The 11,154-nt window shown below is 37.9% G+C and overlaps 2 protein-coding genes across 4 annotated transcripts; one reads left to right on the plus strand and one right to left on the minus strand.

Moving 5' to 3' along the window:
- On the plus strand, positions 645-6,514 carry LOC109727265 (probable protein phosphatase 2C 60). Of its 3 annotated transcripts, none has more exons than XM_020257308.1 (5): positions 645-827; positions 1,406-1,824; positions 2,700-3,070; positions 3,683-3,919; positions 5,794-6,514. In XM_020257308.1, the coding sequence occupies exons 2-5, from the start codon at positions 1,509-1,511 to the stop codon at positions 6,037-6,039; spliced, it is 1,170 nt and encodes a 389-aa protein (XP_020112897.1). In that variant the 5' UTR covers positions 645-827; positions 1,406-1,508; the 3' UTR covers positions 6,040-6,514. The 3 variants fall into 3 exon arrangements, with proteins under 3 accessions (XP_020112897.1, XP_020112898.1, XP_020112899.1); XM_020257309.1 differs by having other exon boundaries at positions 2,703-3,070; XM_020257310.1 differs by lacking the exon at positions 5,794-6,514 and adding an exon at positions 5,034-5,787.
- LOC109726967 (NEP1-interacting protein 1) lies at positions 7,238-10,388 on the minus strand. Its single transcript, XM_020256797.1, has 5 exons — positions 9,968-10,388; positions 8,966-9,144; positions 8,443-8,526; positions 8,183-8,350; positions 7,238-7,549 (listed from the first exon to the last, which is right to left on the minus strand). Exons 1-5 carry the CDS (start codon positions 10,116-10,118, stop codon positions 7,427-7,429), a joined length of 705 nt encoding a protein of 234 aa, XP_020112386.1. The 5' UTR covers positions 10,119-10,388; the 3' UTR covers positions 7,238-7,426.

Consider the following 11,154-nt stretch of genomic DNA (forward strand, 5'->3'; position numbering starts at 1 on the left):
TTAATTTGTTTGATTTAAGTAAGTCAACAGTGTCAACAGCCAACAAGGCTTTAATTTTAAATTTTGAACATCGTCATTTTTTTTACTTTATACTATAAATTTATTAAAGTAAATAATTAGCTTAAAAATTTTAAATATCAACGTGGTCGGCCGACTCAAACCAAACAAATTAAAAAATTTAATAATAAATCAAATTTAAAAATTAAATAATTAATTTAAAATGATCTATATTTAGATAAGTTTAAGTTTTAGTACATTTTTAAAAAATTAAAAAAAAATTAAAAAAAAAGCTAAATTATCTCTCCTTTTGCTTCTTCCTCCCCCAATCGAATTACACTCCCTACACACTCTCTCTCTCTCTTCTCTCTCTTTTCATCTTCTCTCTCTTCTTTCTCTCTCTCCACTCGTCATCTTGGGTTGTGGTGGTGGGCCCACGACCTCCCCCTCTGCCTCGCTGCCTTCAAGCTCTCTCTCTCTCTCTCTCTCTCTTCCCCTGTGTTTTTTTTTTTCTTTTTTTTTTTACCATTCTTTAATGGCCATTGTCGGGAGAGAGAAAAAGAGGCTAAGAGAGAGAGAGAGAGAAGAGATAGAGAGAGAAAGGAGAGAGAGAGAGAGGCCCTCCTCCTTTAGCTTTCTGTCCCCCCTCCCCTCCCCCTCCCCCTCCTCATCTCTCGCTCGCCCTAATTCGCCCCATCGCACGCGATTCGCGATCTCGAACCCGAAGATTCCCCTTCCCCCCCCCCCTCTCCCTGGATCCGCGACGAACCCTAATAATCCGGGTAGGGGCGCCCAATTTCTACGCGGCCGGATCGAATCACGGCATAAAGGTGCGTTTTTTTTCCAGGGCTTTCGCACCCCTCCGGTACCGATTTGTCGTTCAAAAATCTCGTCTTGGGGTTATCCTCATTGTAGGAATTGGGGAATTGGGTTTTTCTTTTTTTTGTTTTCCCTCCGCCTCCCTCTTTTGATTTGTAGGAGTTTGATTTCAAACGGATCTGCGGAATTAGTCCCCAATTTGACCTAATTCGGCGTGGTGGCTCCAGGTGCTTTTGACATGAGGGAACGGCGTGATCAATCGGTGTCAAATTAGGGGGATAGGGTGGATGTTTGATCTTAGTTTTTGGATTTTTGCGTTCTATTCTATACCGAACCACATGGGAATTATCTGTTTTGTGAGGAAACATTGGAAAAAAGACAACTTGTCTTCATCTATCTCCCTTGTTCTAAATATTTTTATCAGAGAAAAAGAGGTGGGGAGGAGTTGGAATCTTGGGCTTTATCTTTCCTACAGCATGTTCATATGTATAATAGTATCCTACTTGACGAATCGAAGTTTTCTTTTTTATCTGATTGTTGCTGGTTTTTGTTTACTTTGTGCTGATACATGTGCTTTTGCTTGTCGCAGATTAGAGCAAGGGAGATTGAAGCATCAGAAATTCTTTGATTAGTGTTGTTTCCTCAAAGATTGATAAGATGAGAATTCGGTGCTGGTTCCGGTGAGATGAGGGATGTTTGCAGAATTTATGAATTTTCTGAGGGCCTGTTGGCAGCAGCAGCCGTCCGATGCCAGCGTGGGATCCGACGCCGTCGGGAAGCAGGACGGGCTCCTGTGGTATAAGGACTGCGGGTGGCACGTCAATGGGGAGTTCTCAATGGCCGTGGTCCAAGCCAACAGCTTGCTCGAGGACCAGTGCCAGATCGAGTCGGGCTCGCTGAGCTCGCTCGAGTCCGGCCCATATGGGACCTTCGTCGGGGTGTACGACGGGCATGGCGGCCCAGAGACGTCTCGGTATATCAACGATCATCTCTTCCAGCATCTTAAGAGTGAGTTTCTAAACGCGGAATGTTCACGCTTAGATATGCAAGTTATAACTCACTAGCTATCAATGCTTCCGCCTTGTTCTCAAGCTATAACATGTTGTTATGACACTTCTCTTTAATTAAGTGCCCCAGTTACTTTCTATCTATGGTCATCACTTAATAACATGATCTGTGAGAAATTAAAAACACTTCTTATGTGAAAAGCCATGCAGTCATAAATATTTGATGGAAAAGTTTATGGTTTTGTTATGCAGTATCTGATTATTAGTACTCTTTTTTTTTTTGGTTCATTAAATATATCTGATTCATTTGCCGTGGAAGATGATTCCGATTTGTTGTATATTCAACTGACTTGATTTCCTCTATCTGGATTACACACTCAGTTTTATTTGGCTCTCTAGCTTTACTGTGCTATAGATATGAAGATAATTTCATAACTAGAAGAGACTGAAGAGACGACAATTTTCTCCGTCATATTGATCATTCTTATCTCTAGATGATTTTGGGAGGTCGGTTTTAGGTTGCATGAGTGTAGCTTGCAACGAAGAAGGTAGATTATCTTCGCCACCAAATCCCTTTCTCAGCTGATTCTTACTTCAGATGGGATTTTGACGCCAATTCTCAGAGGGTTGATTGTTTGTTCGGAGCCTTCCTATCTTTGAGTTAGCTGACTCTGCATTGCTGGAATAGCACTTGGATTATGAAGTTAATGATGTCAGAGTATCTTTGTTATTTTTTGTTCTTTTTGTGCTTCTCTAACTTTCGGTATTTGTAGCATAGTGCCAGCGCAGCCCCTTTTAAGTTATTTACTGCTTCCGTTGTCCTTCTGCTGTAGTTTTTGTAATTGGCATATAAAGTGACGCTGTGCCTACATTTAGCAGGATTTTCATCAGAACAACACTCCATGTCAGCCGATGTCTTACGGAAAGCGTATCAAGCAACCGAGGAGGGCTTCTTCTCTCTCGTGACCAAACAATGGCCTATGAAACCTCAGATCGCGGCAGTTGGGTCATGCTGTCTCGTTGGTGTAATCTGTGGCGGTATGTTATATGTAGCTAATGTGGGGGACTCTCGTGTTGTTCTAGGAAAACACGTAAAAGCCACAGGAGAAGTCTTAGCCGTCCAGCTGTCGGCGGAGCATAATGCGGGAATCGAGTCTGTGAGAAAAGAGTTGCAGTCGACGCACCCTGAAGATTCGCAGATTGTTGTACTAAAGCACAATGTTTGGCGTGTGAAGGGCCTCATTCAGGTACACAGTGTATCATCACAATCATTCACACTGATCTAATCTACTATCTTATCATGAAAGATCTTTTCTGGATATGATTGTTCAGAATCTTCGCATGCATGCTTCTCAGCATTCTTAAGTGGCTCTTTGTCCCAGCTTCTGGATTAGCTTCTCAACTCTGAAGAGTGGAAGCTTCTAGAAGTATGCATTTGGCTAGCAAAAACTGTAGAGCTTTTGTTGTGGAGTGGAAGCTTTAATTTGAAGCTTCTGCTATTTAGGAGATTTTGATCAAACAACTATTTTTGCTTCTTCAAATGGCTCCACTCAGACAATACTCTTTTTTGAAGTTACAACCAGGCCAAAGAGGTCCTGAATTGCAACTTTTATGTTTTTATCTCAAGACCTACCAACATTCTTTTTTGCTTGAGTTGCAATTTAAGCTCTTCTTTATGCTTATTGTGTGAGGCTCCAAAAAAGCTCTATATTTGACATAGATACTTGAATATATCAGTTCAATATGCTTGTTTGTAGTTACTACTTATATCGTGCAGGTTCCTTTGAAGGTGATACATTTCTTACTGATTTAGTTATTATATCACTTCATATTTCATTAAGCACAGGAATATGTTGCAGGTTTCTAGGTCAATCGGTGATGCATACCTGAAAAGGTCGGAATTCAACAGAGAACCCTTGTATGCAAAATTCCGCCTTCGTGAACCATTCAAAAAACCTATACTAAGTTCGGAACCATCTATTTCCGTGCAACCACTACAGCCACACGACCAATTTCTCATATTTGCATCTGATGGGCTTTGGGAGCACCTGAGCAACCAAGAGGCTGTTGACATTGTCCATAGCAATCCTCGAAATGTAAGTTTCTCATCCGGATATTAGATCTTATTATATGCCTTGGAGGCAAATTACATAATGACTAAATTCAGTCAGAAAACGAGATGTCTAGGACCTGTTTGGATGCTAGAATAACTAATCCAGCCTAGCTCCTACTCAACGCCGGGGAATAGTTTGTTTCTCAGATGCATGTTTAAGTAATTCCTGCTGTTTCAAGATATTATAGATCATCTTCAAGGTGGACTTCATTATCTGGAAAATTTGGGACTCTGGAATGGACTAACATCAAAGTTTATATTATAATCGCCTACAGAAACTTCGCTCCAGTACAAATTATAACCGGATAACTTGTTTGGACATCCAAGTAGGCCCTACATCTTTTCTTAATTTGATGCCCAGGTGCTCCTACATTGATTAACTTTAATAATATTATTGTTTGGTGTATTTTTTATATTTACTTGCTACAAGCAAATACACTACCCTTAATGCAACAAATACCAAAAGGAAGCACTTCGAACATTTCTGATCAAATTCTTGTGGTTGAATGGCTAAAATTCTCCTGCATGCATCTGATTTGAGCAAGAAACAAGAATTGAGGCACAAAAAGAAACAGAATTCTGTGGTAAAGGCAGAAACAATATCCAAGTTTCATCAATGATCTATTCGTCCCTCAACTTGCATATCAATAATCTATTCATTCCCTGAATTCTGTGTCTGTTCTAGACTATTTTAAATTGTCTAGAAGAGAGAGCATGTAAAAAAGATACATGAACATTCTGCTTTTACTAGACCGTGCCACTACTTTGTTTAAGTGCTCTAAATTACTCTGGCTTAATTTTGTCTTTTTCTTATGCCTTGCTGTCAACAGCAGTTGCTAAGCGCTTAATTTCCAATAGAGAGTACTGAAATTTTGAACGAGCATTGTTTATTTCACAGGAGATTGTACTGTTGATATAATCACATCTAGTTAAAACTGTGGGGGAAATTACGACTCTTCCAATATGCCACAGTTTTTATCTTGTTTAAGATCGATGTGATTACTCAACATATTCTAATTATTGATCAAGTATACTTCTTGCCTTGATTAAAAAAGAAACGAGAGCTTTCTTTCCTGTGACAAACTGTAGCATTTCAGGGATCAGAACCCACTTATGCACTACAGGACGGATAATAAAGTTGGTGAAGTATGTTCTGCAATTGGAAGGAAGAAGCTCTATATTTTAGGTGTAGTAGCATACACTATCAATTTAGGCATGGATTTAGATAATCTTTTTTTCTGTGTGAATGGCAACAGAACCTGAATTAATCTCATGAATTGTTAAGAAGTTCGAGATTCCTCGTACCAACCTCTTTCATGCAAACTTTCTCTGATTTGATAAATTAAAACATCTGAGCACCATTTAACTCATTGCACTCTACTCAGCAATAAAATCTCTCTCCTTAATGTCCATCTGATTCAGCTAGGTTTGAGATTCATCAGGATGTAGATGTAGATCGAAATAATGTCTAAAATCCATCCAAATATATGGATTGTAGAATATTACAGTATAGCGTAATATTTAATCAATGCTGTTTCCTAAGTCTCTTATTCATTTTTTCCATTTTCTTTGTGTAGTATAGTGTTATTTCGGATTATGTTTATTTTTAGCGTAAACAATTATGAATGTAGCCGATATTCGATTTGAATCCATATTTGTATTAAGGAAATGTGATTTGCAGTAGTATTATCCGTTTAATGCCCGTGTCAGTATCTGCATTCGGTATCAGAGGGAAAATGTGGAGACGGTATGAGTTGGCTGCTATCTGATCTGTATCCGATTCATTTTCACCCTTACTCAAACTTGATATAAAATAAAGATTTTCACCAATCACATGTGCCAAAAATAACCTTGCAGGGAAGTGCGCGGAGGCTTGTCAAAGCCGCGCTGCAAGAGGCCGCTAAGAAGAGGGAGATGAGGTACTCCGACCTCAAGAAGATTGACCGTGGTGTCCGCAGGCATTTCCACGACGACATAACTGTCATCGTAGTATTCCTCGATTTGAATCTCGTAAGTAGGGCGAGCTCATACAGGGGCCCTTCTCTCTCTTTGAGAGGGGGCGGTGTTACTGTTCCAGGGAATTCTCTCGCACCTTGCGCATGACGAAACCCGCCAACGGCTCTTCTCGGCCGCAGTAAGATGTACTAAATCTTTATTTCGACAACTTTGATGGTCATTCACTCGATGATGTAAAAGGGGCGAATAGAAACTTTGTTATCCGTTTAATGTTATAGTGCTGTGACATTTTTATATGCACAGAGAGAGAGAGAGAGAGAGAGAGAGAGAGAGAGAGAGAGAGAGAGAGAGAGAGAGAATAGTTGTTCTCAGAATTGTGTTTCTTATGTGTTAGTAAATGTGCCATAACTTCAACTTGAACAGCAAGAAAAGGAGCTTCAGGAAAGGACTTCTAACTCATTATTTAAGAGCTTAATTTAGAAGTGCTTTTGTGGGTTAATGATAAACCGCATAGTCGATTTGTTAGGGCTTTTTTTAGTAACTTTTAGAAGCGAAAAGCATGATGTGTTGTAATGTGATAATGAATAGCTAATGGTGTTTATAGCAAATTAATTTTGGCAAACTGGAAATTTCACTATGATGAATCATTCGACTTACTGTGTTTTAATATTACTGGAAATTTCACTATGATGAATCATTCGACTCACTGTGTTTTCATATTTCTCTGGCTAATGTTTGTGGAATCTTAAAAGAATATGATAAATAATTTGGCCAATAAAAAATTTAAGAAGTATGCATTTTTTTCGAAAACTGGAGGATTTTACCATCATGTTATTGCAGGTTGTGCTTAACGATGCAGCAAAGCTCTTAGCATAGCTCAAAAGCTCATTGTTTTTTAACAATATTTACAAGGTAAAAATGTGTGGACAAACATGATTTTTATTTTTTTTTAAATATTGGCACCTTTTAAATCTCACCTTTTGAACTTGTGAAACATAAAACAACACTTATTAGGGGAGTGTTTGGTTCCTCAAAGAGCTCAAAAAAACAAATTTTCAAAAAAAAAAAAACCATAAAAAATACCTTTTTTTCTTTGTTTTTGTTTTTTGGATAAAATATTTTAAAAACGAAAACACTACCATTTCATGTTACTCAGAAAAAGAAAAAACTTAACTTTACCAAAAAAAAAAAAAAAAAAAAAATTACTTTTTAGTCCGCAAACTAAAATAATGGGGTTATTTTATAGAGCAAAAAAATTAGACCATCAGAACTAATGTAGAGTGTCCACAACAATTCTATACGGACAAAATGTTAGCCAAACCACATAGATTGTTGAGAGTAGCACTTCAAAACTGATCTTTAGAATTTCATGAAATACTGGAGGTTCATACTATTAGCTCTCATTCAGTTTTACATAGTAATGTGCTAAACAGAAAAAAAACAAAACAAAAAAAACAAAAACAAAACAAAAAGAGAAAAAACATCATAGAGCAAAATGGATTAGATGTTAGCCTCTAATATCTACAGCAGCAGTCTATATATCTCTCCTGCATAATGGACAAGAACCGTGCCGGATAAGCCATCCATCGATGCAAATAAGGTGGAACATGTGATGACACGTCGGTAATCTCCTCACGCTTTCTCCAACTTGGAAATCCTGGAAGGATAACAATAAGGTCAATTTAATCTCCAAATCAATCAAAACAAATAACTTTGCGAAGCTTGTATATCACTTTATGTAATAGCCTGATATCGAGTCGCCGTTCCGCTTGCCTATTAGTACTCGCTGTTAGAATATTGGTAAATTCGAGAAAGTGAAAATCGTATTCTCGTTAAAGGCACCATGATAAAGAATTTGGCGCTTGTTCCGCTTGCGCAGAGCTTCTACAGAAATGCTCTTTGAATACAACTGTCTAAATTAGTATCTCCCTTGCTGGAACTACTACCCCAGCAACTTCTAGTTTCAACAGAAGTACAAGCTTCGGATTGGAATTGTTTTGCTCATCAAAAAAGTTGGAATTCGTTCTAGGCCTCGAAACTAATTTTAGCTTCTTGCCGTAGCACAAGCTCTTGAATTAAACTTTGCTACTAAGAGTAGTGAGTTACAAACGTTTACTCGCCACATGCTCAATTTTACCTGATGAGGAGCTGGAATAACGACAATTGAGCAGTAAATTGAAACAACCTAAACAACGGTATGTAAAGTGGAATGAAGTCATACCATAAGTGAGTCTCTAAAGTATCCCAAACAAACTAATAGCAAAAGATCAACAAAGAGAAGAGTTCCAACCTGAAGACAGACAGAGCAACCAATCCTCTCCCCTGTGGCATCTACATTGCCGCCATTGGTAATTTTGATCTCAGGAAGCTTATCTATAGAAGCCCGTGGCATTCCTCTCGTCCCCTCAGTTTCAAAAATATCCAGAGCCTCTATGAAGGGTGAATCTACAGCATTCATCTGCCCAAAAACGGACCAAATCGTATATAAAACTTCGCGACAGATTAATTTGATGTAAATCTCTACACATCTAGTTTCATTGAGAGATAAACCTGGCTCCTCACTGCACTTTGCACAGCTGGGTCGACCTTCTCGCGAACAAGACGCCCACTCAAAAGACTACATATTACATCCAACTGAAAAAAAAGATATTAGATATCGGTTAGAACATAAACCAGGTTATTGCAAATTTGGTCTCTAACACAGATTCCAATGGACTAAGAACAAATTTGGTCCCTACTTAGCATCAATGTGACAACTTTTAGCCTTACGAATTGTTCTACATAGCAAATAAGTTGAATCATTAGTCTACTGTTCTCTTGAAAACGCCATGTCAACAGAATCATAAAAGTTTTTAGGGACAAATTAAAATCGAGATAGGCATTGAAGAACAAACATTTTAAAATCAAAAGTGTAGACTACATGTATATTTGGGCCAAACTTCAGGATTAATTTTTAATAATTTATACTCCAAACATGAAGTCAAAATCTGGTCACTCTGCGAGAACTAAAATTGTAGTTACCCAAAACAAGATCACAGCATTTCACTTAACAGTATGTAACAGTGTTCCTTACCACATAGAGAGCAATCCAAATCCCTGATTCATTAGAGCGCCACAGTGCAAGGGAGGAGTCCACAACATCCATGGATACAACAGCTCCCGAGATGGCTCCTATTCCGGTCCCTCGGAACACACCGCTCTCGGTTGCTACTCCGATCAATCCGCCGGTGACAGCTCCAAGTACTACCCCCACTGCATCGTCAACGTAACATGAGGAGAACATAAACAAAGGAGGAGAACACCCCCCTCCATACAATCACATTTCACAGGTAGAGTGATAGACCCAAGAAGCAAAATTCAGCAAAAATCATGCTAACATTGAACAAGCACACTAATGAAATAATTTTGTGTATATAAGTTGGCTAGTGTTTTTCCATCATGATTCTATCATGATCACATACACAATCCTAAACCCCCTCAGTTTTAACTTTTAATACAAGTTTTGCGAGTTCAATACCCCATTTCGAACTCTCCTTTTCTTTTGCCTATTCAATTTTTTTTTTTTTCTTTCCGTGAGTACATGTGATATGATTCATCTGATATCCATAAACCAAACGCATGATATCGAAGATATGATTCATCTGATATCCGTAAACCAAACGCATGATATCGAACTCTCTTTTTCCTTTCGCACACACGACATGACATGACATGATTCATCTGATATCCACTGTGTGCAAGAACGCGTCCCTTACCCGATCTTTTGTGTAATAAATCCGACATGGGGAATCAAAGGGGCCTCATTATCCACAAACCAAGCCCTGATCCCCTGATTTTGTTCTCTATTTAAGACAAACACAATATCCAACTCCAAGATCCCAGCTTTCTCACTTGGCACCCCAAAACTCTTACAGAAAACAAAAATCCACGTCACAAATTAGCAATCGAACCACGCGCACACCACGGATTGCATCACACCAACACAAAACCCTAACTTCAGCTCGGTCACTATCAAAAAACAAAGCAAACAAGAGGAAGATGCCGGGAAAGAAGAAGAAGAAGAAGAAGAAGAGACCTATGGCGAAGACGCAGGTGAGCAAGCCACGGATGATCCTCTCCGCAGTGGAAGCGCTCCTCGCCCTCCCCGATCCACCTCGGAGCAAAGGAGACAAGGAATTGGAGGAAGGAGAAGAAGAAGCAAATGGGAGAGCATTGAGCACCTCCATGGTTCCTCTCTCCCTCTCTATGCTCAGGGGAAATGGGGATTAAGAGAGAGAGAGAGAGAGAGAGAGAGAGAGATTAAAATAAAATCTTAAAGGAGATTGTGTACATATATATATATATATATATATATATATATATGTTGCATTGAATTGTGTGGGGGTAGTTGGGGTTTAGTGTTCTTTCCCTCTTCTTCCTCCCTGTTTCTTAGAGGAGACCATCTCTTAGCTACTAAGTTTCCTCTCTCTCTCTCTCTCTCTCTCTCTCTCTCTTTGTTTTAGCCCATCTCAGTCAAAGTTCCATCACTATTCCTTCTCTCTCTCTCTTTGTTTTAGCCCATCTCAGTCAAAGTTCCATCACTATTCCTTCTATTTTTTATAATTTATATCAAAAATATTTTTAAAAAAAAATTATATTAAATAATTATTTTTTTATAAAATAAGTAAGGGTAATTTGGTCATTTTACTTTTTCCATTAACGTTGTATCCCCTAAAAATATTTCTAAAATTTTAAATAGACAAAATTTAGATTTTTGAAAGTCATAAAGAAAAAGTAAAATTTAACCAAATATTTTTATTATACTTTTCTCTCAAAATGAGAGATATGATTGATTAGTTATTGGCGATGTAGTGTAAGTATAATACAGTAGACTTCCTCCTAGATTAGGGGAGAAAATAGTCAAATACAGTTGGATCTTTGACATACTCATATTTGCATCCATATATTTTCTCGAATATAAATTCAGATATGGATACGTGCAGAATGCTAATTTTTATTATCATATCCACTGAAATGAATTCAAATTCAGATATAAATTGGATTTGTATTCCGATATTATTTGAATAATATTATATACTAATATGCATCCAAAACTAGAATTAGCATGAATAAAATACAAAATATAATTAAAGACTCACATTCGTATTCAAACTTCGCATACCTATATTTTATTAAGTAAAATTTAATATTTAACAAACATAAATCAATCAATTTTAACATGAAACTCGTAATAAAATAAACGAGGGATACGATAGAAAACCA

This window comes from Ananas comosus, linkage group 22, assembly GCF_001540865.1.
Source record: "Ananas comosus cultivar F153 linkage group 22, ASM154086v1, whole genome shotgun sequence".
Taxonomy (NCBI): Eukaryota; Viridiplantae; Streptophyta; class Magnoliopsida; order Poales; family Bromeliaceae; genus Ananas; species Ananas comosus.

Coding starts and splice junctions, on each gene's coding strand:
- LOC109727265 (XM_020257308.1), top strand. CDS start 1,509: ATGTTTGCAGAATTTATGAATTTTCTGAGGGCCTGTTGGCAGCAGCAG. Junction 1,825..2,699: donor TCTCTTCCAGCATCTTAAGA/GTGAGTTTCTAA, acceptor GCCTACATTTAG/CAGGATTTTCATCAGAACAA. Junction 3,071..3,682: donor GTGTGAAGGGCCTCATTCAG/GTACACAGTGTA, acceptor AATATGTTGCAG/GTTTCTAGGTCAATCGGTGA.
- LOC109726967 (XM_020256797.1), bottom strand. CDS start 10,118: ATGGAGGTGCTCAATGCTCTCCCATTTGCTTCTTCTTCTCCTTCCTCC. Junction 9,145..9,967: donor CACCTGCGTCTTCGCCATAG/GTCTCTTCTTCT, acceptor TTGACGATGCAG/TGGGGGTAGTACTTGGAGCT. Junction 7,550..8,182: donor GTTGCTCTGTCTGTCTTCAG/GTTGGAACTCTT, acceptor TTATCCTTCCAG/GATTTCCAAGTTGGAGAAAG.